Source organism: Diospyros lotus, chromosome 11 (assembly GCF_014633365.1).
Source record: "Diospyros lotus cultivar Yz01 chromosome 11, ASM1463336v1, whole genome shotgun sequence".
NCBI lineage: Eukaryota > Viridiplantae > Streptophyta > Magnoliopsida > Ericales > Ebenaceae > Diospyros > Diospyros lotus.
The window spans coordinates 24,132,690-24,160,564 of record NC_068348.1 but is presented as its reverse complement, the minus strand read 5'-3'; the positions used below and the strand labels follow the sequence as shown (position 1 = coordinate 24,160,564).

The following is a 27,875-nucleotide window of genomic DNA, read 5'->3' as shown; positions in this document are numbered from 1 at the left end:
CTCTCCTCACATGAACGTCTCTTGGTCTCTTACATAACCAAACTATTTTAGTGTAGTCTCTTTCATCTTCTCCTCGATTGGCATTACTCTTATCTTATTACGAATAACCTCATTTCTAATTTTATCTTTTCTTATATGGCCGCACATCCATCTTAACATTCTCATCACAGCTATGCTCGTCTTTTGTTCATACTAGTATTTGACTGCCTAACATTTTGAGCCATATAACAAGACTGGTCTTATAACTATCCTATAGAATTTTTTTTTTCAATTTTAATGGGATTTTACCATCACATAACACTCCTGATGCATTTCTCCATTTCAGCCAACTTACCTTAATTCTATGCGTGACATCCTCGTGAATTTCTCCATCTTTTTGAATCACTAATCCCAAATATCGAAAATAGTCTTTTCTTTATAAGATTTGGTCTTCTAATTTTACTATAACATTCTCCACTCTTGCATTCTTACTAAATTTACATTCTATATATTATATTTTCCTTCTATTTAATTTAAATCTCTTAGTTTCTAAATTATTTCTCCATAACTCAAGCTCAGTGTTCACTTCTTTTTTTATTTCATTTACAAACACTATGTCATCTGCAAATAGCATACACCATGGAATCTCTATCTGAATGTATTTAGTGAGTTCATCCATTACTAAAGCAAATAAGTATGGACTTAGTGCAAAACTTTGATGCAGTCCTATTGTAATTTTAAATGGTTCAGTATCCCCTCTGCATGTTCTGACCCTTGTCTCTATACCGTGATACATGTTTTTAAGAGTTTGTATAGAGGCTATTTAGACTCATTTCTTCTCTAAAACTCTCCATAATACTTCTCTATGAACTCTATCATAGATTTTTTCTAGATTTATAAACACCATATGCAGGTCATTTTGATGATCTTGATACCTTTCCATAAGGCACCTCAGTAGGCATATACCTTCCATTGTTGACCTATTAGGCATGAAATCAAATTGATTTTTCGAGACATTTATTTTTTTCTGAGCCTTTACTTTATTACTCTCTCCCAGAGTTTCATGGTATGGCTCATTAACTTAATTTTTCTGTAATTTTCACAATTTTGAACATCTCATTTATTCTTGTATATAGGGACCAAAGTACTATTTCTCTACTCATCTAGCATATTTTTTTATTTAAAAATTGAGTTAAATAATTTCGTTAGCCTGAAAATACGTTATTCTCCCATGCATTTTCTTGCTTCTATTGATATATTATTCGATTCCACCGCCTTATGATTTTTCATTTTTTTTAATGCTTATCTTATTTCATTTGAACTCGTCGATAAAATGTATAGCTCTAATATTACAAAATAGTCTCAAAATATTTTTAAAATTGTAAAAACAGTTCAAAAATATTTTTTTTTGATATTTCTTGAAGTTTTAGCAAAAAAAGTGTTTTGAAAATCACAAAACGAAACCTCCAAAACGTTTCCATGTATCATAGATGTCTTCCAATATAAACACACACATATATTTATGTGGTATTATTTGTACGACAGTTAAAGAAATAAAAGGAAATAACTGTAAAACATCGTAAAGACCCTGAATAAGTTGGTGAGCATACACAACGGATCAAATTTCTTGATCCTTTCTCCAACTCCAAACAAAAATTCAAACTTATTTCTCCTCTGCACATAATCCAACTCCCAAATTCAAACCTCATGCAGAAGACTGCGCTCTCAAGCAATGGCCCAACCCAAGCTCAACCGAATTGAGATGTTGCTTGGCCTAGCTAGGCTGCTTGAATGCATGATGCATCTGCTTCGGTATTCGTTGGTTTTGAATGTTTTTCAGACTCGCGTTGTCGTGAAACCAACTATTCGGCTGTGTGCTGCTTGCAACCCTTTGGTCCAAAATGCTGCGAGCTGCGCCTGACTATCTTTCTACACAAGTAGCAGTAATGGTTTTGGCATGCCCAACAGAAGATGTGATTGTTATTTCCAGCCTGTTGATGTAACACAAAGATTGTTAGTCATCTGCCGGCAAAAATTATGAAATGTGTTACAATTTTTTAATGGCCTTAACTTGAAACAAAGATCAAGAATAACAATATCATTTAGACAGGAGATCCACTGCAATTCCCTGGCCAACATGTGGTTGACAAAAAGTACAAGGCAGATTTTTTAGCAAGAGCAAAACCAAAGCCGGAGAGAGAGCAACAGCAACAATATAGCCTAATTTCTTTGTTTTGACAAGTAAGGTGAAACAAACAGAGCTGTACAAAAAGGGACTAGAGCCCAGTTTCATCGGTGGACTGCTTTACTGTATAAAAGCTTGCATTGATCCCTATCTATGCACAAGATAAGCATATGGCTTATAAACCATGAAAAATTAAAAATTAGTGTTCCACACAATATATTTCATGTATCAGGCACCTATATGCACAGGCAAATCAAAATATGTCAGCTTACGAATCATGTCAAATGGTGATATCTTGTGAATGCCAAAATACGTCACTAACAGCAAGTAACATGTCCCATGATCGCGATTTTGGCAAAGTTGGATCTACTTAGATGGTTGAAGTTGGAGAGCTGTGTATTTTCTGTGAACTTTTGATCCTGATCAGCATTTTATCAATTTGAGATCTTTCTCCACACATTGTTTACCTGCTCAGTATGTCCCACCATTGCTCCTTGATTTTTGCCCAAGAAAAAGCCAACTTTGTCCCTAGAGATAGAAGCAGCTGTATAGTACAAGTTTTTTAAATCCCTACAAGGTCTATGTGGCAGAGACCATGCCCCCTATTGATAGATCAGTAACACATTGGTTTATTGAAGTGCATACAGAAGGCATTTTCCTAAGTGGAAATTGCACAAATTAACCGCCCACCAAATAGAAAATTCGTTTCTAATCCCTTTTTCTTGAAAAAAAAACATTTTTATCATTCCCAAACAAATTAATTGCATGCTATACCCACTTTACCACTTATGACCCCACCATCTAATCTCTTGGAATCACTCTTTATTGAAAAATTTAAAATAAAAATAAAAACATTAAAAGACCAAAACAGCCTTCACAAATTGAAAACACTAAACCCAAATCCCAACAAACCCCAACCCACCAAACCTGGTGACCAGGTTTTGTTGCCCACTAAATTTGATTTTAAATTTTTGGTCTTTTTTTTTGTCCATTAGTTTTTTTTTTTTTTCAAATTATGCAATAGTTTCAAAAAGAGATTACTGTTTAAAAAATACATTTTTATTTTTAGATAAATTTATTATTATTATCATTAAATCAAAAGACATCATTTTAATATTAATAGAACCCATTAATATATAGAAAAAATAAAAAAATGAAAAAATAACCAAACCCGGTGACCGGATTTTGTTGTCCGCTAAATACAATTTTAAATTTTAGATTTTTTTTTGTCCATTGATTTTTTCCAAATTACGCAATAGTCCCCAAAAGAGATTACTATTTAAAAATTACACTTTTATTTTGGAATAAATTTATTATTATTATTATTATTATTATTATTATTACATCAAAAAACATTATTTTAGTGCTAATAGAACCCATTAATTAATAGGAAAAAAAATTAAAATCGACTTTAGTGGTCAACAAAACCTAGTGACCGGGTTTTGTTGCCCACCAAACTCGATTTTAATTTTTTTTTATAAAATAGTGAGTTCTATTAGCACTAAAACGATGTCTTTTACTATTCTCGGATTAATTAAATGTATAAATCACAACAAACAACAATATCTTTGACTTGGTGTGTGTGACCAATATCAACACAACTAATGTATGATCAAGTGTTTTACCTACTAACAACACCAAAAAGAGATTATTATTTAAAAATTACACTTTTATTTTTGAATAAATTTATTATTATTATCATTACATGAAAAGATATCATTTTAGCGATAATTAAACCCATTAATTTATAGAAAAAATAAGAAAATAAAATCTTGCCCACCAAATCCGATTTTATTTTTTTTTTAATTTTTTCTATAAATTAATGAATTTCATTAGCACTAAAATAATGTATTTTTACTATTCTCTAGTTAATTAAATGTATAAATCACAACAAACAACAATATTTTTGAATTGATGTATGGTCAATATCAACACAACCAATGTATGATCAAGTGTTCTAATTACTAACATCACCAAAAAGAGATTATTATTTAAAAATTACACTTTTATTTTTGAATAAAATTATTATTATTATTATTATTATTATTATTATTATATCAAAAGACATCATTTTAGTGATAATAAAACTTATTAATTTATAGAAAAAAATAAAAAAAATTAAAATCAGGTTTAGTGGGCAACAAAACCCGATAACCCGATTTTGTGGGCAACAACACTCGATGATCGGGTTTTGTGGGCAACCAAAGCCGATGACTGGGTTTTGTTGCCCACCAAACTCGATTTTAATTTTTTTATATTTTCTATAAATTAATGGGATCCATTACCACTAAAATGATATTTTTTTTATTATTCTCAGGCTAATTGAATATATAAATCACAACAAATAACAATATTTTTGACTGTGTGTGTGGCCAATATCAACACATACGATGCATGATAGAGTTCTAACTACTAACAACACCAAAAAAAGATTATTGTTTAAAAATTACACTTTTATTTTTGGATAAATTTATTATTATTATTATTGCATCAAAATACATCATTTTAGTGTTAATGAAACCCGTTAATTTATAGAAAAAATAAACAAAATAAAAAAAATAAAATCGGGTTTAGTGGGCAACAAAACCCGATGACTGGGTTTTGTTGCCCACCAAACTTGATTTTAATTTTTTATTATTTTTCTATAAATTAGTGGGTTCTATTAGCACTAAGATGATGTATTTTTACTATTCTCAGGTTAATTGAATGTATAAATCACAACAAACAACAATATATTTGACTTAGTGTGTGCCTAATATCAACACAACTAATGCATGATTAAGTGTTCTAACTACTGACAACACCAAAAAGAGATTATTGTTTAAAAATTACACTTCTATTTTTGGATAAATTTATTATTATTATCATTACATAAAAAAACATCATTTTAGTGCTAATGAAACCCATTAATTTATAGAAAAAAATAAAAAATTAAAATAGGGTTTAATGGGTTTGTTGCCCACCAAAATCGATTTTAATTTTTTTTTATTTTTTCTATAAATTAGTAGATTTCATTAGCACTAAAATGATGTCATTTTACTATTCTCGGGTTAATTGAATGTATAAATCACAACAAACAACAATATCTTTTACGTGGTGTATGTGGCCAATATTAACATAGCCAATACATGATCAAGTATTCTAATTACTAACACCACCAAAAAGAGATTACTGTTTAAAAATTATACTTTTGTTTTTGCATAAATTTATTATTATTATCATTACGTTAAAAAATATCATTTTAGTACTAATGAAACCCATTAATTTATAGAAAAAATAAAAAAAATTAAAATCGAATTTAGTGGGCAACAAAACCCTGTGGGCAACCAAACTCGGTGACCGGGTTTTGTTGCCCACCAAACTTGATTTTAATTTTTTTTTATTTTTCTATAAATTAATGAGTTCCATTAGTATTTAAATGATATCTTTTTACTATTCTCGAGTTAATTGAATATATAAATCACAACAAACAACAATATCTTTGACTTGGTGTGTGTAACCAATATCAACACAACCAACGCATTATCAAGTGCTCTAACTACACCAAAAAGAGATTATTGTTTAAGAATTATACTTATATTTTTGGATAAATTTATTATTGTTATCATTACATTAAAAGATATCATTTTAGTGCTAATGAAACCCATTAATTTATAAAAAAAATAATAAAAATTAAAATCGAGTTTAGTGGGTCACCGGGTTTTGTTGCCCATTAAACCCGATTTTAATTTTTTTTTGCCCATTGGGCAAGCAAACCCGATTCGGGTTTAGTTGGCCGAGTTTTGTGGCCCACAAAACTCGATAACAATGTGCAGTTTAAAAAAAAAAAAATCATGCAAATTAGTATAAATTTGGATTAATATCTACCAAAATATGTTTTGCTCACAACCACAATCATTCTACGCAGCCTTAATAAGCAATGTGAACACAAAATTATTTAAAACATTAAAATAAATAGAAATCAAATCGATAGCTTGAGATTGAGTGAAATTATTTTTAGAGAGAAAAAAACTTGTTGAATGAGACTTCAATAAGGTCACTGTGATTGATGAAAAAAATTGAATGACCCAACATGCAAAAAGATTGAATGTTTGAAAAATAACTAAGTTTGGATAGTTTGACAATGAAAAAAAAGAGAGTAAGATGAATTTGGAACAGGAGAGAGAGAAAATGTTATACGAAAGAGATAAGGGTATTTTGATAAATGAGGTTAATGGCAATATGAGATTTCTATTTTAAAATCTCATTAAGGGTATTTTTAGTATCTTATATAAAAATTACTATAAAGTGTAATTAACTTGTTTGAATAGTCAAAAACATTTTTTTTCTATGAAAGGAATAAAAACGATTTTTTACATTTGACCCAGACTAATTGTGAATTCCTCCCTTTTACTAAAGCAAAAGAAATTGTGAATCTTTTCCACTTAAAAAACAGATTCTTGTATTTTCGCTTATTTTAAATTGGATATTTAAGACATAAGTTCGCCATCATTTCACGGTTCAAAAATTTATCTCAATGTTCCGCCCTAAATATGTTTGTTACGGTTTCTAGATTTTGAAAGTTGACATATTAACGTTCATGTAGTCAACACCAATTATAGTGTGGCTGCTAACATGCTGAATTCAGCATACCTAGAAAGTAGAAAGAGCAGAGCAACCTAACTACAACTAAATCCCATGAAAATTTGATCTGTTAATCAGCTAAACGAATACACACCTTTACATTGATTTGACCACAAATAGGGCATGAATGACCCCGATCAGCAACCAGTTCAGGTCTAGCCAGACCTATCTCTTGACGATCATTAATCTGCTGCTCCCAGTTCTGAATCATTTCTTGTGGGAAAAGTTCACATGCCCCCTCCCTTCAGGGAGAACATGCTAATTAGTTTTGGGTGAATTGATGAATGTATTGTAATGCAGAGACAACAGGCACAAGAATAGCTGAAATATAAAATGTGCAATGCACAAACCTGAAGTGTTCATATCCACTGATTGCCTTGTTACAAAGATAGCAGAAATACTCTCCACAGTTTTGGCATACCATTTTGTTGCAGCCTTCAGTTCTTGAGATTGCTATCTTGCATGATGGGCACTGTTTGGCATCACGAAGTATTTCTCTAACACTAAGGAACTCATTGATCATTTCACCCTCACGACGCTTCTGATCATCCTTCAGTTGAGATGAATTCTGTCGCCCCTGCAAGCAAGAAGGTAAAAAGTTGGTTCACCAGCAACAAGGATTAATTTTCTCTAGTCTACGAGGAAGTTTATAAAGGGAAGGCAGCAGAGCAAAGAAAAATTGATAGCTCATATTCATCCAACACTAAATAGAGGAAAATTGTGAAAACTAAAATAATGGAAATTTGCAAAAATAAAGAGATAAACTACAACCAAAGTAATATTGATAACATATCATAGAGAATAAACAAAAAGAGAATTCCGTTCCACAGCATAAGATACCAAAATAGAGGGAATCTAGGGGTGAGCCAGGAAGATAGCAAGGCCCAGAATCTGTGCAATCTCCAATATTGGAGCCACATAATGAAATAAATTTGAAAGACCAAAAAGAACAAATTTTGTCAGCAATTTATCATTTTACAGTAGTAGAAAGCCCCAACTATTGCAACCAAAATTGGTTTCCTGGCCGATTCTGTAGAGCAAAGTGAGTACATTTACAATTTTATGCCATTTGAATTGAAATGGGCAAGAATTCGTTTAGTATTGAAAGTGCTAGACTGCAAGTGATTTAAGAGGGGGGAAAAAAGCTGCCACAAATTCATGGCAGCAACTATTCTGGTAATTCAGTATTTAAGTAAAACAGTGAAAGGTCAGCGAAAGAATTTATCTTTCTTTGAAGAGCTATTGGAGTTTGTGAACAATAACCTTGCTGAATTTTAAGGAAGAGAAAGAGAATATAATGAGAAATCCAAAGGCCCTTCACCCCCACAAAGGCAAAAGTACATCACAGAAGCAGAATCTCAGTTCCTGAAAGGCTCAACCTCACTGTATAAAGAAGCATTTCATAGGTTACTAGAATTCAAGTATTTGTATTCAGACTAAGATCTCTACAAGATTACACTAGAGAATAAAGCCAAATAGAGTAACAGCTAGCCTTATTTGGCTTATTCACGGATGCCCTGTACTTAGGCCGCATTTGTCCAAGGAGACACAAGTTCAATTCCCACTAATACCACTAGTAAAAAAAACATAATGCGGCCAAAAATAACTATAGCCTTTATACTATGAGGGTCCAGGAAGTCCAAGAATTACTAAAATTAGCTGATGCTTTAATCTTAGCTAACTTCAAAGAGACATGAAGAACAACTCAAACTTAATCTGGAATTCACTACAAAACATCCAAGCATGTTTGATGTAGACTTATGGATTTGACCCTTTTCATGAAGTCTACTTTCATTGACAAGTTCAAATCATAACTGTTAAATTAAAGAGAAAAATCCTATGGGTGAATGATTTGTATCATCTCTTATTAATACTACTAAGTCAATTATATATAGAAAGTAATAGGCCATGGGCCGTGCAGTACAGTTAGTTCTAATGTGGTACAAATAGCTAAACTACAATATATACACACTATTCTAATACTCCCCCTCAAACTGGAGCATATAGATCATATGTACAAAGTTTGTTACAACGGAGACCAATGCAAGGACCTTTGAGAAACTTAGTAAAGATATCTGCCAGTTGGTCAGCTGAGTTGACAAAATTGGTAGTGATACATCCGGACAAGATCTTCTCTCTTATAAAGTGACAATCATTTCAATATATTTGGTTCTCTCATGAAAAACTGGATTACATGCGATATGCAACATTGTTTGATTATCACAAATTAACTTCATCTGCACAAGCTCTCCAAACAGTAATTCTTGACGTAATTGCCTCAACCATATAAGTTCACACATTTTCAGAGCCATAACACAATATTAAGTTTCTGCACTTGACCTGGCAACATCATTTTGCTTCTTACTCTTCTAGGATACCAGATTGCCACCAATAAAAATACAATACCCTCAAGCAGAGAGTCTATTTGAAGGAGACTCTACCCAATCTACATTAGAATACCCAATCACCTGAGTATGCCCCTTATCTTCATACAACAATCCTTGGCCATGTGCTCCTTTGATATATCTAAGGATGCGAATCACAACATCCCAATTACTATCACACAGAGACTGTAGGAATTGGCTAACTACACTTACAGTGAAAGAAATATCTGGCTGAGTGATAGTAAGATAGTTTAGCTTTCCAACAAGTCTTCGGTATTTTCCTAGATTTGCCAAAGGCTCCCCTTGTCTTGGTAAGAATTTAACATTCGGGTCCATGGGCGTATCAACAGGTTTGCAATCTAACATGCCAGTTTCTTAAAAAATATCTAAAGCATATTTTCTCGCCGAGATAACAACACCATTATTAGATTGAGCTACCTCAACACCAAGAAAATACTTAAGTCTGCACAAATCTTTAGTCTGAAAATGACTAAAAAGATGCTTATTTAATTGTAGAATGACATCCTAATCACTTCCGGTGATGACGATATCATCTACATACACAACAAGATAGATGCATTTTCCATGTGATGAATGGCAAAAGAAAACAAAAATGGCCTGCCTCACTGCAAATCATACCAAAATCTCGAACGACGACACTAAATTACCCAAACCAAGCTCGTGGAAATTGTTTCAATCCATAAAGGGAGTGACAGAGCTAGCATACTAAACTAGACTCCCCTTAAGAAACAAAGTCTGGCAATTGCTCCATATAGACCTCTTCCTGAAAATCGCCATAAAAAAAGCATTTTTGATGTCCAATTGATAGAGAGGCCAATGACACATAGCAACCATGGAAAGAAACAACCGAATAGAAGCAATCTTAGCCATAGGAGAGAGTGTCTCCGTAGTCAAATCTATAAATCTGAGTGTAGACTTTTGCAACTAAATGAGCCTTAAGGAGATCAATTTGTTCGTCAGGACCAACTTTTACAGTATAAATCCAACGACAACCAATAGTAGACTTGCCAGGAGGTAAAGGAATCAATTCCCAAGTGCCACTAGAATGTAAAGCAATCATTTCATCAACCATCGCTTGGCGCCACCCTAGATTTGAAAGAGCCTCACCAGTTATTTCAAGCATAGACACAACGGATAAAGAAGACACAAATGCATAATAGTGTAAAGACAAATGATGATAACTAAGGAAAGTGTAAATGGAATGAGGATTGCACGTAGAATGATTAGCTTTCCTAATGGCATCATGCTGAGTGGCAAGTGGTGGCAAGTTCATGGTAGGTGAAGATGCTAGAGTGACGCAGCGTGTAGCGCGAGTGTGAAGAAAACACACCAAAATAAACACTTGAAAGAGCAAACTTCAATGGCCGAAGCTTGGCTTTCAAGAAGACGCAAAAACAATACTGTTTTGCTAAGAAAACCCAAATAGGTTGCTGAAATTTGATTGATTAAAACTTGATTACAAACTCTAGATTCTAGACATATTTATAGTATTTGGCTAATCCAAATCCATCTAATATTTGGAAAACAAAATCCAATTAGAATTCTAATAGAAATAAATCCTAAATAAAATTTAACTAGAATCCTAATAAAAATAAAACTCTAATCAAACATAAAGTAGAATCCTAAATCAAGTAGAAACATGAAATAGAATCCTAAATCAAGTAGAAATATAAAGTAGAATCCTAAATCAAGTAGAATTCTAAAACTTAAGAAGTATTAAAATAACATTATGACACTACTATTTTGGTGATACTATTCCAGTTTAGTTGGGTCGGCCTTGGGCCGAGTCTTGATTGGTGACCGCATCATTCACCTTCACTTGAGAAAAATTCGACCTCGAATTTTGATCCTGTTTGGACAAATCCACATCCGATAAGTACGAAGAGATATTAGCCACTTTGAATGTTTAGAAATACCCATATGATTAGGCAAATCCACAACATAAGCATTGTCATTGGTCTTCTTTGGAATCTTGTAATGACCATACTTCTTTGGCTTGAACTTGTTATGCTTTCCTGTTGGAATTCGTTCCTTCTTCAAAAAGATCATAACTTCATCTCCAATCTCAAATACCTTGTGCTTCCTATGCTTGTCAGCTGTTGCCTTATATTTCTTATTTGTGCAACTTTTGCTTGACATCTTCCTAAACCGCTTGAACTTTTCTGCTAAGAGAACATGAGCAAAGACATTCCTCCCCTTCTTAGCCATATCAGCATTGGCATGGGTCCAATCATCACCATGTTTGTTGCCTTCTGCCTCCATTGCATTATTACTGTTAGATTGAGGATGTTGAACCTTCCATCTTGAGCGCTTCTCTAATCTGGTAGATCTTATTGCCTTCGATTCAACCATGCCAGAGCTTGAATGAACTGTAGAAGGATTTGCTACCATGACCTCTATCTCCTTTACAGTCGCAAGTCGATCAGAAGAAACACCACCATCCTTGGGTTGCGAAGCAATGCTTGAGCCATCGGGACTGGAAAATACCCCAGTATGAGTCAATAACCTTGGAGTTTCTGTCATGTTAGCAACATAAATAAGACCTGAGTTTGCAAACGTTGAGGTTGCTGGCACAACATAATCTTCGAAATCAAGCTCCACTTTATAAGCTTTGGTTTGATTCTTTTCCACTATGGGTAACAAAGTATAATGCACACCTTCTTTCTCAAGCTGATATGTGTTCTTCCTACCCGAGTGCGTAGCATCCACATCAAATTGCCAAGGCCTCCCAAATAAAATATGGCAAGCATCCATATCAACAATATCACAATAGACTACGTCGAAGTACTTACCAATAGAGAAAGGCACTCTGTAACGTTCATCCACATGTATGCCACAAACTTCTTTGATCCATCCAATCATGTAAGGGCTTGGATGTTTTTCAGGAATTAACTGCATCTTTGCCACCACATCTCTTCCTATGATGTTCTCTTGACTTCCACTATCAATAATCAACTCAAAGATTTTTCTTTTCACCGTACACCTCGTGCGAAAAAGCTTATGCCGTTGAGTAGTATCTTCATTCTTTTGAGATAGCATTAACTTCCTCACTACACAGGTATATTGCTCATGTCCATAATCTTCTTTGTCATCCTCCCCATCAGGCCCGCAATATACTTCCTCTTCAGCAACATCTTCCTCTTCCTTTTCTACAATGTTAACTCGAATGTTTCCCCCAGTTGTAGCCTTATTAGGGTTGAATGTATGGGGTGGATTGGAGGGTTGCGCTCCTTGAACCGACTTGCCTTTATCAAAAGCTGGTTGTTTATTTTCATTCCCACTATACCGATGATAGTTGTCATTACGAGATCTCTCACTCAACATTAACTCAGCCTTTAAAGCTAAGTTCCTTGCTTCTTGCACACTCAGAACCATCTGAACCCCAATTTTATCACGAATAGCAAGCTTCAATCCATTCAAGTAACGAGTTGCTTGTTGATTGTCACTTTCTGACAATTGGTTTCTCTCTACCAATCGCAGAAACTCAGAGGTATATTCATTCACACTCTTCATTCCCTGTGCACATCTTTGATAAGTTTCAAACATATATTGTTCATAGTCAGGGGGCAAAAACCTACCTCTTAACAGCTGCTTCATTCGTCTCCATGTCTGAACTGGTTGTCGGCCTTCCCTCAATCTTGTTTCTCTTAATCGCTCCCACCAAACAGATGCACCGCCCTTCAATCTGTAAGCCACTAACTTTACTTGTCGTTCATCTGGGATCTCCATGTATTCGAAAAAACGGTCAACCTCAGTGATCCAATCCAGGAACCCCTCAATATCAAGATTTCCACTAAAGGTGGGAATATCAACTTTTAGTTTATACTCATCATTGCCCCAGTGGTTGTGCTGATGCGCATTCCTCCTAACCCCTCTACCACCAGGGTTAGCTATTGCTCGACCAAAATCATCCTCTTCATCGCTATCTTCAATCACTGGTCTTCTAGGATTAACAAGGACATGATTAATGGGTGGTCTTCCCGCTCCGGCTTGATTCACCCCATTATTCAGGTTCCTGTCATCATCAACTCGTAGTAAGGTGCCCAATTGGTTGCTATGTTGCTCCAATCGTTGTTGGATAGTACGAGTTACTTCCCGCTGTTCTTCGATTGCTCTCCAAACTGCGAACAACCCCTGATCACTGTCACGAGGCTGGTTGCTACCGTTACCTTCAAGATTGGCCATCTGATTGGTTGATTAACCGCTCTGATACCACCTGACGCAGCGTGTAGCGCGAGTGTGAAGAAAACACACCAAAATAAACACTTGAAAGAGCAAACTTCAATGGCCGAAGCTTGGCTTTCAAGAAGACGCAAAAACAATACTGTTTTGCTAAGAAAACCCAAATAGGTTGCTGAAATTTGATTGATTAAAACTTGATTACAAACTCTAGATTCTAGGCATATTTATAGTATTTGGCTAATCCAAATCCATCTAATATTTGGAAAACAAAATCCAATTAGAATTCTAATAGAAATAAATCCTAAATAAAATTTAACTAGAATCCTAATAAAAATAAAACTCTAATCAAACATAAAGTAGAATCCTAAATCAAGTAGAAACATGAAATAGAATCCTAAATCAAGTAGAAATATAAAGTAGAATCCTAAATCAAGTAGAATTCTAAAACTTAAGAAGTATTAAAATAACATTATGACACTACTATTTTGGTGATACTATTCCAGTTTAGTTGGGTCGGCCTTGGGCCGAGTCTTGATTGGTGACCGCATCATAGAGCTAGGGGTGAGTCATTTGGAGCTAGTGTTCTAAAAATCGGCCTAGGCGGCCGTCGCGAATATAGGCTAATTGGCCTCCCTAGGCACTGATTCGATTAACCTGTCGTCAACGGTGCCTAGGTTGATTTCTCTCTCTTGTTATCGCCGCCAATCACCGCTTCGAAAGCTCTCTCTCATCGTCGTCGCTGCCACTACCACCAATTGTCTCTCTTGACCCCTGATTTCTCGATTTCCTTGGCCGTCGCTCTAGTCGTCTCTCTTGGCCCCAATTTCCCTTGGCCACCGCTCGTCTCTCTAGTTGTTCACCCTAATTTATATATATATATATATAAGTTTTATTTGTTTTTTTAACTTTGATTTATTTGAAAATAACATGAAATTACATTTAAAAAAAAATATACAGTCCGCCTAGGCTCTAGGCTCCAATTTGATGCCTGACTAGCGCCTAGTGCATTTTAGAACACTGTTTGGAACATCAACAATACCTACAGGAGGGTTAGGAGGCAGATGATGATGATAGACCTGTAGAGGAGGACCAAGATAAGGAATAGGGGGAACCTAAAAAATGGCAGTGCCCTCAGTAGTTGGGGAGGTGAAGAAGGGAAAAGACTCGAAGAATGTAACGCCGACGGAGATGAAGTAAAGTTGACTATTGGAAGAATAACACCTATACCCTTTCTAAAGTCGAGAGTAACCTAAGAAGATTCACTTTACGAAATTGGCAGAAAGTCTATCTCACCCAAGGATTAGATCATGAACAAAACAAGTGCAACCAAAGACATGAAAGGGAAGAAGATAGGGGGTCCAAGTAGGAAATAAAATGGAATGTGGAGTCTTGTGTTCCAACATTCGGTTAATTAAATAACAAACAATAAGAACAACATCAGCCAAAAAACGAAAAGGGGCATTGTTATGGAGCAAAAAAGTGTGGGCAATTTCAATGAGATGACGATTTTTATGCTTCGCAACTCCATTTTGTTGAGGTGTGTGAGTACAAAAAGATTGGTGAAGAACACCCTGAGAAGACATAAATGTAATAAAGGGGCAGAAAAATATTCACAGGCATTATCATTGCGCAACACATGTATAGAAGCTTTAAATTGGATCTTAATTTCAGCACAAAAAGCTTGAAAAATAAAGAATAACTCAAAATGATTTTTCATTAAAAATAAACTAAGTGCATCGAGAATAGTCATCAATGAATGTTACAAAATATTGAAAGCCTAAAACAGAAATAACACAACTAAGACCCCAAACATCGGTATGAACCAATTCAAAGAGGCATGCAACCTGAGTATTCACATGGTTGAGAAACGAAGTACAACTATGTTTACCAAGCTGACATGACTCACAATCTAAAGAAGGCAAACTAGAGAGACTTGGAACCATCTTCTGGAGTTTGGAAAGGCTGCGATGCGCCAAGCGATTCTGGATAGGGATGGAGACTCAGTAGAAGTGCAGGCAACTGGTGAGGGAGGCATGGAAAGATCATAAGTCCCTGTGACTCATGCTCTATACCAATCATCCATCTCGTACCTCGATCTTGCACAATAATAGAATTATCAACAAAGGTAATAAAACAATTAAGAGCACGGGTTAACTTACTAACAAAGACGAGGTTAAAAGGACATCCAGGAACTTGAAGAACAAAATCCAAAGCTAATGAAGGAAGCGATTGAGCTTGACCAATGCCCTTGGCAACTACTTTAGAACCATTGGCAAGAGTGACACAAGGAAGACACATGGAATGATTAAGATGTGAGAAAAGATGTTGATTACTAGAGATATGGTCAAATGCACCAGAGTCCAGAATCCAAGGGCCAAGTGAGGAAGATTAAAAAGTAAGGCAAGCAAAAGAATTACTAGTGTGAGCTACTAAAGCAACAGAGGATGTGGACTGCTTAGTGGCATGATACAAAAGGTATTCCTCATAATTAGCTCCAGTCAGGAGAAGAGATGGCAATGACTGACCCTTTGATGCTTCAGATTAAGAGTCAGTTTAACAGCACAAGGAGATCAGCCATATAATTTATGACAATTCTCTTTGGTGTGACCCCACATGTGACGATAATTGCATTTGGGGCGATTTCCCCTATTTGAATTACCACTCCATCCTCCTCATTTTTCTCCTCTAGCACTAGTTTGATAGGCCAAAACTGAAGAGTCCGCTAAAGGGCACTCAGCCACTATGATTGAAGAAGAGACACAAAACAGTCGAGCAAAAACATTCTCTATAGAGGGAATGGTGGGACTAGCTAGGATCTGATGTCGAATTGGAGGGAGTTCAGGTCTAAAGCCCTGTCAACCCCAATACCATAAAGAACTCATCTCTCTATTGCAGTTGTTCCTCAACATTAGACTCCTCTTTAGTCCCAACAGGCTTGAGAGAATTAAACTCCTCTTTAAATGATTCAAGTCTACCAATAAACTCAGACATGTCGAGATCGTGTTGCTTCAAGTGAACCATGTTGGACACAACATTATAGAGCCATTGGATATCATTAGTGTAAAGAGTTTTAACTTTGTTCCATAACTGATAGCAAGTCCTATAAACTTTATAAATAACATAAAGTTTAGGATCGATAGATTGCAATAGTAAATTGCCAAGGAGAGCATCAACTTTCCTCGAAGTAGCTCGTTCAACTGTAGGAATATCATCTACCTTTGTAGTCAAATGATCCTCATATCTTTGACCCAAAAACCATAATTCAACAGATACAGCCCAAGACGTATAGTTGACACTACCAATTAGTTTTTCAGAGCTAATGGCTGGAGAAGGAGTGATAAATTGAGAGAAAATACCAGATTTGGAGCCCGAATCAACAGAGGAACTGGTGCTGGACATGATTTGGATGGAAGGCAACTCTAAGTATTCTGGAGCAGCAAAGGATTGTAAATTGATGGTCGCAACAGTGTCATCAGAGCAAGAACACTTTGACGCCAGAGATGACAAGCAAATGGACCGACGAACAGCTGCTTGAGCAGCGTCTCGATTTGGGTTAGACTAGCAATAGACGAGGGACGTCAACACCAAATTTGGAGGATGCTATGACAGATGAGGGATGCTGACGTCAGATCTGGTGGATGCTGTGATGAATGAGGGACACCAGATCAGAAGGTGCTGGTTTCGGTGGTGTGGTCGGTGTCTTGAAACAACCACTGGAAAAGCGAGATCAAAGATTGGAAGTTGTGTTGTCAACAATGGAAGAGGCAGCGTGTGGCAGTGATTCCTATGACGAGCTTCCAAGGTCAAGCTGATCAGATTTTTCTAAACACGATGGTGTGGTTGGATTTCTCAAATGGCATCGGAAAGTGGGTGTATAAGCCTAGACAAGTGCAGGAAGAGAGAGAAAATAGGGTATGGTGCCCGCATGGGCAGCTCAGCTGGTCACAGCTGGGGGCACAAAGTGCCTCCAAGGTGAAGTTTGGGACAAGAACCAAGGATCGAGTCTCGCCAGCGGCAGTGTGGGAGCAATATCTTAAAATGAGGGGGGCTCCTTGTGTGCAGTGAGCACTGGTCTAGCCACTGTGCCTGGCTGAGTCGCCATGATTAACTCCCTCACATTCTGTCGAGCCGGGTGTGGGGGCGCCTGGGGTGAGCGATTCACCTTTTGGGACAAGAAAATAGGGTATGGATGTTGATGGAGAGAGAAATACAGCGGGACTCTAGGGTTTTGGCTTTAATATCATGTTAAATTAGAAAAAAAAAAAAATCCTATGGGTGAATGATTCGTATTATGTTTTATTGATACTACTGAGTCAATTATATATAGGAAGTAATGGACCATGGGTCAAGCACTACAAGTGTAGTACAGTTAGTACTAATATAGTATAATAGCTAAACTACAATATATATACACTATTCCAACAATAACAAAAGATTGTAAACATACAGATCACAACACGATGGTTGTTCCTGCATCTTTCAAAACACAAAAGTCCAAGGTCAGACATTTGGCAATTTCTAGATCAAACTATAATGTCTCTGGATATTACCACATCTAAATCAAACCATACAATACAAGAATATATTTATTAAAAATATGTCCTAGTCAAATTTTATCTGGATACGTATTCATGGGTGAGAAAAACAAAGCAAGATGTGACCATACATTCCAAGTTGTACTTTGTGATTTCTGATGAGAGACCCCTTGGGGCTTAGTTCATAGAAGAATAATGCAGGTCAGCTAGCTAGGCAATAGAACAATAATAATGAAAAACCAATATCCTCAATTTATGGGGCATGCTTAGTGGTCTGATTCAGGAGGCATCCTAAGAAAATATATTTTCTCACTGAAATAGAAACACATACATAAAGTAGACCAGGGATATTCTTAAGAGGATACCAACCAACCATGTGTTAGCAGGTACTCAAGTCCCATCCAGAGACTAACTGCTGAAAAATGCACTATATCAATTGAAACAGTTTACAAGAATCTTACAACCATATTCCAGTTGAAAGTCCACCACACTTCTCTTCACATTTCTTGCTTGAGTCAACACTTCCATCCCATTGCACATTCCAGCAATGCTGAATGCATGATATTCTGTATCAACCTCTTTGATACTCCTCTAAAGCCCTTTTCCAGCCTAAGGATTCATAACCCCTCTCTATAAAGTGTATTATTGCTTGCTAAGGTCAAAAGTCCACTATCAAATCAGCCACTCCTTTTACATCATACATTTTAAGCACGGAAAGAAAGGAGGAAACTTTATGGAATCCCCAATTCATGAACTAAAAAATCTGTCCAGAAAATAGTCATTCCACTGATGCTCTGATCCTTTGCTTATCTGGCAATGAATGCTGTAATACTACTTCTGGAGCACTTACTAAATGATGCCTAAATGTTAGTGATAGAACACCAATCTAGCAGTTGTCTCCCCATGCCCCCTGGATTCTAGTGTCACCACTCACCAATTTATCCAGCATTGATCAAATCCCTTGTCTAACAATGACTACTAGACATTTTAGATGTTCATATATTTGCTGACATTGGAGCTTTGATAGCCCTCTTCTAGCAGTAATTATCAAGGGATATGATATTCTGTCATCTTGACATTCTTTGCAGAATTTCTTTTCAACATAAGGAGATTAGGAGAACCACACATGTCAAACTAAACAATCTTATCCTTCCACCCTTGTTTGTTGAGCTCGGATGTGAGTTGGTAAGCACACAGAATATAGTTGCAAAGCCGAAGAGCAAAACTAGAATCACTCAACACTAAGAAGAATGCCAGTGCCTTCCAACAGCTAGCTACTAGGCATGCTAGCCAATCCTTTCATATGCCTGGAAGGGCATCAAGCACATCATCTCAAATATACGTCGGTCTATTCTCTTCCCCTCTGTTCATAACACACATGCAATAGTCTTGCACAAATGAATATGATGGCAATTTTTTTTTGTTTTGTTTTTGGTTTGTGTGTGTGTGTGTGGGGGGGGGGGGGGGGGGGGGAGGAGGCAGTTGACTATCAGTGTACTGATGCTGCTCAAGTGATATCCAGCCATTCAACTGAACAGACACCACAGAAATATGTAAATTTAGAGGAAAAAATAGAAAATGAATTACCTGCAAAATACGAAGCCTCATTTCTGGTGTCAAACATTTGACTCCAACATGGCGTCGCCCTCTGCAAAGTGTACAAAAGCTAAATAAACAGTTTGAGCACTGTGCATGGTGGTCCTCATCTTCTATGCAAGCTGTTTCACATCTTGGACAATAGGTTACGTCTGTCATAGACTCTAGTGTTTTCTGTAGCATTAGTGACTCCCAACGTTCAAACTTTTCATCACCAAGCAATCGTTTCAGCAAACCTGGTGGGACCATGCCTCCACATTTTGCAGTAGGGCACAGAAGTTTGCTTATTGTTCCTTCCTTTACATGCATGTCAGAGTACGTTTTCATGCATTTCCAACAAAAGAAATGCTCACAAGGCAATCTAATAAACTCTGAGCCTGGTAGAAAAATAGAAGTGTTAAAAGTGATAAATTGGGAAGTGTATAAAAAACTCAGTTTTTTAATCAAAATCAGTATTAACAGTTGTTTAAAGGTCTGTTAAACTGTATAATTAATGCTCATATCATAACAATGAACAAAATTGATCAATTTATTAAGTTCTGGGGTTTGCATAAAATTTCTATAATTTTTGTTTTTGTTCCCAAAATTTTCAAATATTTTTAATATTTCAATATTCTGATCCTAGAACCAGGAGCGGAGCCACGTGAGGCCCAATGGGGATAGTTGCCCCTACTGGGCCAGATTTTTTTTTTTTTACAATAATTTACTACTAGAAATAAAAAAAAAATATTATATTATACTTTTCTACTAGATAACAACAACATATCAAGCCTTTATCCCACTATGTGGGGTCGGCTACATGAATTCTAGACTTCCATGTATTTCTATCTTTTGTCATATCTTCATTTAGATACATACACTTCATATCAAACTTTAATGTCTCTCCCAAAATTTTTTTGGGTCTGCCTCTACCTCTTTTTTTGGCTAATTGTTCCATTTTATCAACTCTCCTCACAGGAGCGTCTATTGGTCTCCTTCTCACATGACCAAACCATTTTAGTCTAGTCTCTCTCATCTTTTCCTCGATTGGCACTACTCCTACCTTATTACAAATAACTTCATTTATAATCTTATCCTTCCTTGTATGGCCGCACATCCATCTTAACATCCTCATCTCCGCTACACTCGTCTTTTGCTCATGCTGGTATTTGACTGCCCAACATTATGAGCCACATAGCAAGACTGGTCTTATACCTGTCCTATAGAATTTTCTTTTCAGTTTTACTGGGATTTTACCATCACATAACACCCCCGATGCATTTCTCCATTTTAGCCAATCTGCCTTAATTCTATGTGCGACATCCTCGTGAATTTCTCCATCTTTTTGAATCACTGATCCCAAATATCGAAAATAGTCTTTTCTTTGTAAGATTTGGTCTTCCAATTTTATTATAACATCATCCACTCTTGCATTCTTACAAAATTTACATTCCATATATTCTGTTTTCTTTCTACTTAATTTAAATCCCTTAGATTCTAAATTGCTTCTCCACAACTCAAGCTTAGTGTTCACTCCTTCTTTTGTTTCATCCACCAACACTATGTCGTCTGCAAATAGCATACACCATGACACCTCTGTTTGAATATCTTTAGTGAGTTCATCCATTACTAGAGCAAATAAGTATGGGCTTAGTACAGAACCTTGATGCAGTCCTATTGTAGTTGTAAACGGTTTAGTATCCCCTCCGCATGTTCTGACTCTTGTCTCTACACCATGATACATGTCCTTAAGGGCTTGTATATAGGCTATTCTGACTCCTTTCTTCTCTAAAACCCTCCATAATACTTCTCTAAGAACCCTATCTTCTAGATTTATAAACACCATATGTAGGTTCTTCTGATGATCCCGATACCTTTCCATTAGGCGTCTCAGTAGATATATAGCTTCCATTGTTGACCTACTAGGCATGAAACCAAACTGATTTTCCGAGACCTTTGTTTCTTTTCTGAGTCTCTGCTCTATTACTCTCTCCTAGAGTTTCATGGTATGGCTCATTAGCTTAATTCCTTTGCTTTATTCTTGTTTCAGGTTTATCACATGATATAAATGTCATCTGGACCAATTTTACTCGAATCGTGAAAAAGTAGTACAGACAAGAAAATGCTAAAGTCAATCCAAATTTTTTTTTCCACTCAGGTATATCCACAAAACTTAAAGGTGAAAAGTTGATTGGTGATTTCATTGGTTACATTCTGACAATTTGATCTCAGCAGAATTTTCTTCCTGATAAAAACAATTCAATCTGTACTTACCACAATAGCAGGTCCACAATATTCAGAAAGAACAGGTAAAAGTTAAAAAATATACCAAGAATTTATCTTCTACAAAAATTAGTTAAACTCTTTTTGGCACCATAAACTTTTCCAAGAAAATGGTTCAAAATACCTGCAAATTCACTAAAACAGATGCAGCATTCATGAAGGTTTCTGAGGAAGTTCTTGTAGTTCTGCTTATCATTGTAACTCTTCATTGAAGGAACATCAACATCTGGTGAGATGCTTCCTGAAATTGCACGCCTATCTCCAGAATATCTTGAACCATAAGGACCAAGAACAATTTCTTTATCAAAACCAAGATAAGAAAGACAAGAACCTTGTAGCCATTCCACCCAACGGTATATAACCTCTTGTCCTGGTTGTTCTTTCCATACTGAATCCAGCACAGAGCAAAGTTCAGAGATTTTCCAAGAATCCATCCACTGAACTGAGATGGTAAAATAAGGAGGGAGATGGCTTGGGTATGACTTGGGTAATAAACATGTCAAAACAATTGGGGGAAGATATTGAACTTTGAAAGAGTATGAGAAGTTGGATGAACTGTCAGTTTTGGTCTCAAGATCATCATAGGTTGTTAGTTTTGTGGAGATGGTAAGATCGCTGGGGGCTTCAACTTGTATATGAATCTGCAAAAACATCGAAATGTTGCATAATTGACATTAAACATGACAGAATTTTACAAATAGTACCAACCTGAAAAGATCGCAGGTCTCCTTGTTTGCAAAGAATGAACATATTATCTCCATAAATTGACTCCATAGCAACTAACTGCAGCCAAACATTAAAAACAACAACAACAAAGAAATAAGAGAGGAGAACATAGTCACTTCGCAACTGAGCTGAAATGCAAGACTTCTAAACCTCCATACTAGAGCTCAGAATAATGTAATAGGGATCAGTTTCCCTCTCTTTTTAAAGTCAGGCATATGGTCATAAGAATCAAGAAAAATAACTCACGATGCACCCAATCATTCAAATCCATGAGATAGCAGTTAGTGGTTAGAGGCAGTTAGTAGGTGGTTAAAAAGCTGTTAGCGGTAGCTATAGTTGTTACCTTTTGTTAGAGTTGTAATAGCCTAGATTGGCAATAAGGAGGAACTATAAAAGCCTCCCGATTGAAGGAGAAAGATCAACAAATTTCCATAACAGAATCAGACTCTCTCTCTCTCTTCAACTTCTCCCCCTCTGAATCCTTTGTTCTCCCTGCCTTGTCCTTTCCCCCCTACCCTTCTCCAACCCTAATGAATCTCTCGTAAGGAGAGATCCCATCATCAGGATACGAGGTCCTAACACAGGGGGACACATAAGAGTTGTTCTGCAACGAGTGATTAACATGTGCATGAAGCTAAAGAATAAACATGCATATAGAGCTAAAGAATAGTTACGAGAACAACAATTCTGACTAACATATAACCCTGAACAAACTTGTGTCATGCTTCTTCTAGACTAAAACGTATAAGGTAAACATTCACCATTTCAACCTAACATCTATAGTTGTCGGGGAAGGATACATACATTCTGTGTTCCTAATCCCAATATTTTGATTTCAAGTATCCTAGTGCTTTCTTAATGTCTCCCGCAAAAAGTTCCACCCAGGAATGTTCAGATACGGACAATCCAAATTCACAATCAATCAATTTAGCTGTCGATTTGAAGCATCTTATTTTGCAATAACAAGCGAGTGTATAACACTTGACAGTAACCTAACCCTATTATCTGGAACTTGCAATGAATTATTTTACTGCCTACCAACTACTAAGTTCTATTTAATAATATTAGGCATTCTGTCATCCACAGGCACAAGCACAAACTAAAAAGCCCAGAATCTATTGCATCCCTGCAAAGCTTGCAGACCCAATAACATAGTAAATGGTTAAGTCTGATTCTAAAGTTGCTATGCTGAATCACAACTGACTAATTCCTGAAGAGTTAAGCTTATCTCAATTGACGCCAATATGAAGCATTAGCAAAGATAAATACGCTTTCACAGCAAATTACCTCGTCTTCCTGCAATTGGTCATTGATTCTCAGCAGCTCCTCCAATAACTCGGGTTCTTCTGCTCCCAGCTGCAACCCTTTTAACCTGCTTCCTATATCATCCAAACCCTTAACCGAATCAGACCCCTCTGTCATCTCTCCGTTTGAATCACCTTTCAACCCGGACTCAACCCCACCTCGATTTCCTCCTTCTTCACACGCTTTCTCATCTCTCAAAGAACCCAATCCACTTATATCTTCATCCGAGTCCAACCGTTTTTCTTGCCCTTCCTTCCCCTTCGCTTCCCTGTTACAATTCTGTTTTCCCATTTCAACAAACCGAGGTCTGAAACCACCACTGCCACGCCGATTTCGTGAAACCCACTTCGAGCTCCCGCGATTCTGAGGCGGCCTCGACGACTCAGCGGGTTCAAATTGAGATGTGGAAGGCATTGAATGTGGGTTTTTGAGGTCCGGTTGTTGCTCAACTTGTTCTTGGTTATGATCATGAAAATGTTTGATTATCCTTCTCCCGTCGTCGATTGGGTGATGGTGGGGTTGTCTTCCTCGCCTTTCTCTTTTCATGGCGCGCTGGAATTGAAGAGAAAGAGACAAGTGAGAAAATGGAATTCAGTATGTTTGCAGGGGTTGGACGAAGAGAATTCTTTCGCGGAAAATACAAAATACAAGGGAAGCTAGAACCGAAGATGATGACAATTTCTTTGTGTTGTGGGCAATGATTCATAACCAAGAATATCTGTAGCCTTGGCAAACGCGTTGACAATATCTGTAGCCTTTCTGGAGCGCCAATATCTTTTTTTCTTTTAAAGCCCACACTTATTCTTAAAATAATCTATCCTTTTCATTTATTTATCTAACAAAACTTCACATGATATTTTCTCACGTCTAATTCATTTATTATCGATCCATTGAAATCATTTACAATCATTATCTTATCCACCAAACCATCCAACAATCAATTTTAAAAAAATCATTAATAATTATTTCATTTATAAGATAAAAATTACCTTTCAAAATAGATATCGTAAGAATTTTTTCCAAAATTAGATTTACTCCATGAAGTATAACACTAAACAGGCACACCATGCTCACACATGATTATTTGATACAAGATTGAAGAGTTGATTGAAACTTCACTCATTTTAAAATTAGACATGATCTTAACTAAAATATTTAAATTTAAAAAAGATTATTTTCTTAAATGATTACCCTTGGAATATTTTAATATTGTCAATATCCTCCCCTTTATACACTAAAAAAGTATATAAAAAAAACATGATTAAACAGGAAAAATTTATACACTATCATGTATGTCAAAAAATTACTAATACATTCAAAACTAACTAAAACATAACATTAATTATTTAGCAATTTTGGTTATCCGGTTTTATCTTCAAAATGGATCTTCACGTATGAATAGATTGCATAAAAAAATGGAATAAAAAATGGAATCAGCTTGGGAGTGTTTCTTTTCCATACTCTCTTTGTCTAACCATTTGTATACAAACCCACATTTTCGTAACCTTTAAGATGTAAACTGGAAGTGGGGATTGATTGTGTAATGCTGCTCAGGTGAATAAAAAGAGATATGTTAACGTGTGAAACTTTTTTGGGTACTTCTTTGCTAATGGATGTAATCATTTTGTTTACTTTAGTGGGTAAGGTTTTGTTGTAAAGGCATGGTATTCTAGATTTTGAGGAAATCTATCTACCTAATGACAATGTCTTAGTTTATGTTTTGACTGTAGTGTGTGGCTGTAATTTTTTCATGCACTTTATATAAATATCAATGGAAAAGTAAAAATCAGTATTGAAGCAAAAATCTAGAGTGTTCTGTTTTTCTCTTCCTTATTCATGGTTTGATGGTATCATGGTTATGGTATTGATTCAAAACCTAACAAGATCCAATTATTATGATCATAACCTGATCGATCATGTAAAGTAACTTTCAATTAACAACATTAAGTTTGCAGTGATTCAAATATTAGCATCCATACTAGCCTTTTGAGAGAGTTGGTGAAGATTGGTAAGAAAACCAAAAACACCAAATGTATCAAGTGAGACAATTATGCACTAAATTGTATGCCAAACAATTCATCAGCTCGATCAAACTATTTTCATCGAACTCTTGATGAATCATTTTCATTCCATGCGTTTCATGAGTTCCAGCCACAAATTCTCGTGCTAAACCACACTTTCACAACAATAACAATACAAAAGTTTAGAAATTAAATGATAAATAAAATAAAATCAATTGAAAAAATAACTTCACTTAAAGGTCCGATCAGACTATTCACTAACCCGATTAGACTATTGTCATCGGACTCTTGATGAATCATTTCCAATCCATGGTTTGCCACAAATTCTCATGCTAAACCATACTTTAACAACAACAACAACAATACAAGAGTTTAGAAATTAAATGAGAAATAAAAAAAACCAACTCAAAAAAAAAAAAAACTCCCTTCACTTAAAGGTCCGATCAGACTATTCATCATCTCGATCGGACTATTGTCATCGGACTCTTGATGAATCATTTCCGATCCATGGTTTAATGAGTTTTAGTCACAAATTCTCATACTAAACCACACTTTAACAACAACAATAATACAAGAGTTTAGAAATTAAATGAGAAATAAAAAAAATCAACTCAAAAAACAACTTCACTTAAAGGTCCAATCGGACTATTCATCAACCCGATCAGACTATTGTCATCGGACTCTTGATGAATCATTTCCGATCTATGGTTTAATGAGTTTAAGCCACATTCTCATGCTAAACCACACTTTAACAACAACAACAATACTAGAGTTTAGAAATTAAATGAGAAATAAAAAAAAATCAACCCAAAAAAATAACTTGACTTAAAGGTTCGTTCGGATTATTAATCAACCCGATCGGACTATTGTCATTTCTAATCGGACTATTCATTAGCTTGATCGGACTATTCCGATCGGACACTTTCAGATCCAAATGGTTTTGTTCGATCATTTCAATATTTTGGGTTTCATCAGTTTCATCCTAAATTCTCAAAAACACTCTAACCAAAACAACTTGAAGACAAGTTCAATCGAATTACATTTCCATATTTTACATCCACGAATGCTAAAAACCATTTCAACAAAACTGAAATCTCATCCTAAACTTCACATTCAAAAGAAAAAATTATACATTTTTTTTACAAATTTAATGAGAAATAAAAAAAAACGGACAAGTCCGATCGGACTCTTCTTCGGATGAAGATTAAAACGACTGAAAAGTCCAGATGATGAAGAGTTCGATAAATAGTAAGCCACTTACGTTTCATCTCCTTTCTCCACCTTGTTAAGAAATCTATTTTTTGGGAGCTCTGCAAAACTATTTCAAAATTGTCGATGTCACTCCTCGATCTCGTCCTCTTCATCCTTCAATTGCTTCCTCAAGGACGTTGCCATCAGCCTCTAATTCCTCTTCGCATCGATCGACTCTTCGGGCTCTTTCTCTTTCAGGATTTGAATGTTCCGATTCCCTATGGGTTTAATTGCAGTTAACCCATGTGATTTTTATTTTACTTTTATTTTTACTTCAGTCAACATGGTTTTTATAAAGCCGTGTGGCGTGTTGCTCGGGGATTCGATTTAGAGAGTTGGCTAAAATTGTAACTAATTTCATAAAATCGGTACTTTTTACCAAAATTGAAACGATTGGATATAATTGCAAAAACCCAAAATCGTTTGATTTTTTTGTGCTAATTGTCCTTTTTTTTTAATCCTACTTCAATAATGGACCATAGTCAAATTTTATTATTGTTTGTTACTAACTAATGAAGTGATTGTCATGCAGATTAAAATAGAAAATAATAATACTAGTAGTCATGATGACGGTGTCATTTGTGTTGTGTTGCAGTCTCATTGAAGGAGATATTAGATAGATGAGATAATAATAAATGGGTCTTCTTACCTTCTTCCAACAAGAAAACATCACATAACTGATAATACCGTCATCAGTCATAATTCTTAACATTTTTTTAAGTGATTCCTAACATTATTCTATAAAAAAAATAAAGAGATATTTGGTCAAAAAGAGAACTTAAGGTTGCCCGTTTATAAAAATTTT

At 35.7% G+C, this 27,875-nt stretch overlaps 1 protein-coding gene across 1 annotated transcript; it reads right to left on the bottom strand.

Annotated features, from left to right (window-relative positions):
* Window positions 1-1,470: 1,470 nt before the first annotated feature.
* On the bottom strand, window positions 1,471-24,543 carry LOC127813264 (uncharacterized). Its single transcript, XM_052354153.1, has 7 exons — window positions 23,781-24,543; window positions 22,476-22,550; window positions 21,892-22,408; window positions 19,497-19,882; window positions 7,138-7,364; window positions 6,882-7,029; window positions 1,471-1,970 (listed from the first exon to the last, which is right to left on the bottom strand). The coding sequence occupies exons 1-7, from the start codon at window positions 24,342-24,344 to the stop codon at window positions 1,842-1,844; spliced, it is 2,046 nt and encodes a 681-aa protein (XP_052210113.1). The 5' UTR covers window positions 24,345-24,543; the 3' UTR covers window positions 1,471-1,841.
* Window positions 24,544-27,875: the final 3,332 nt, after the last annotated feature.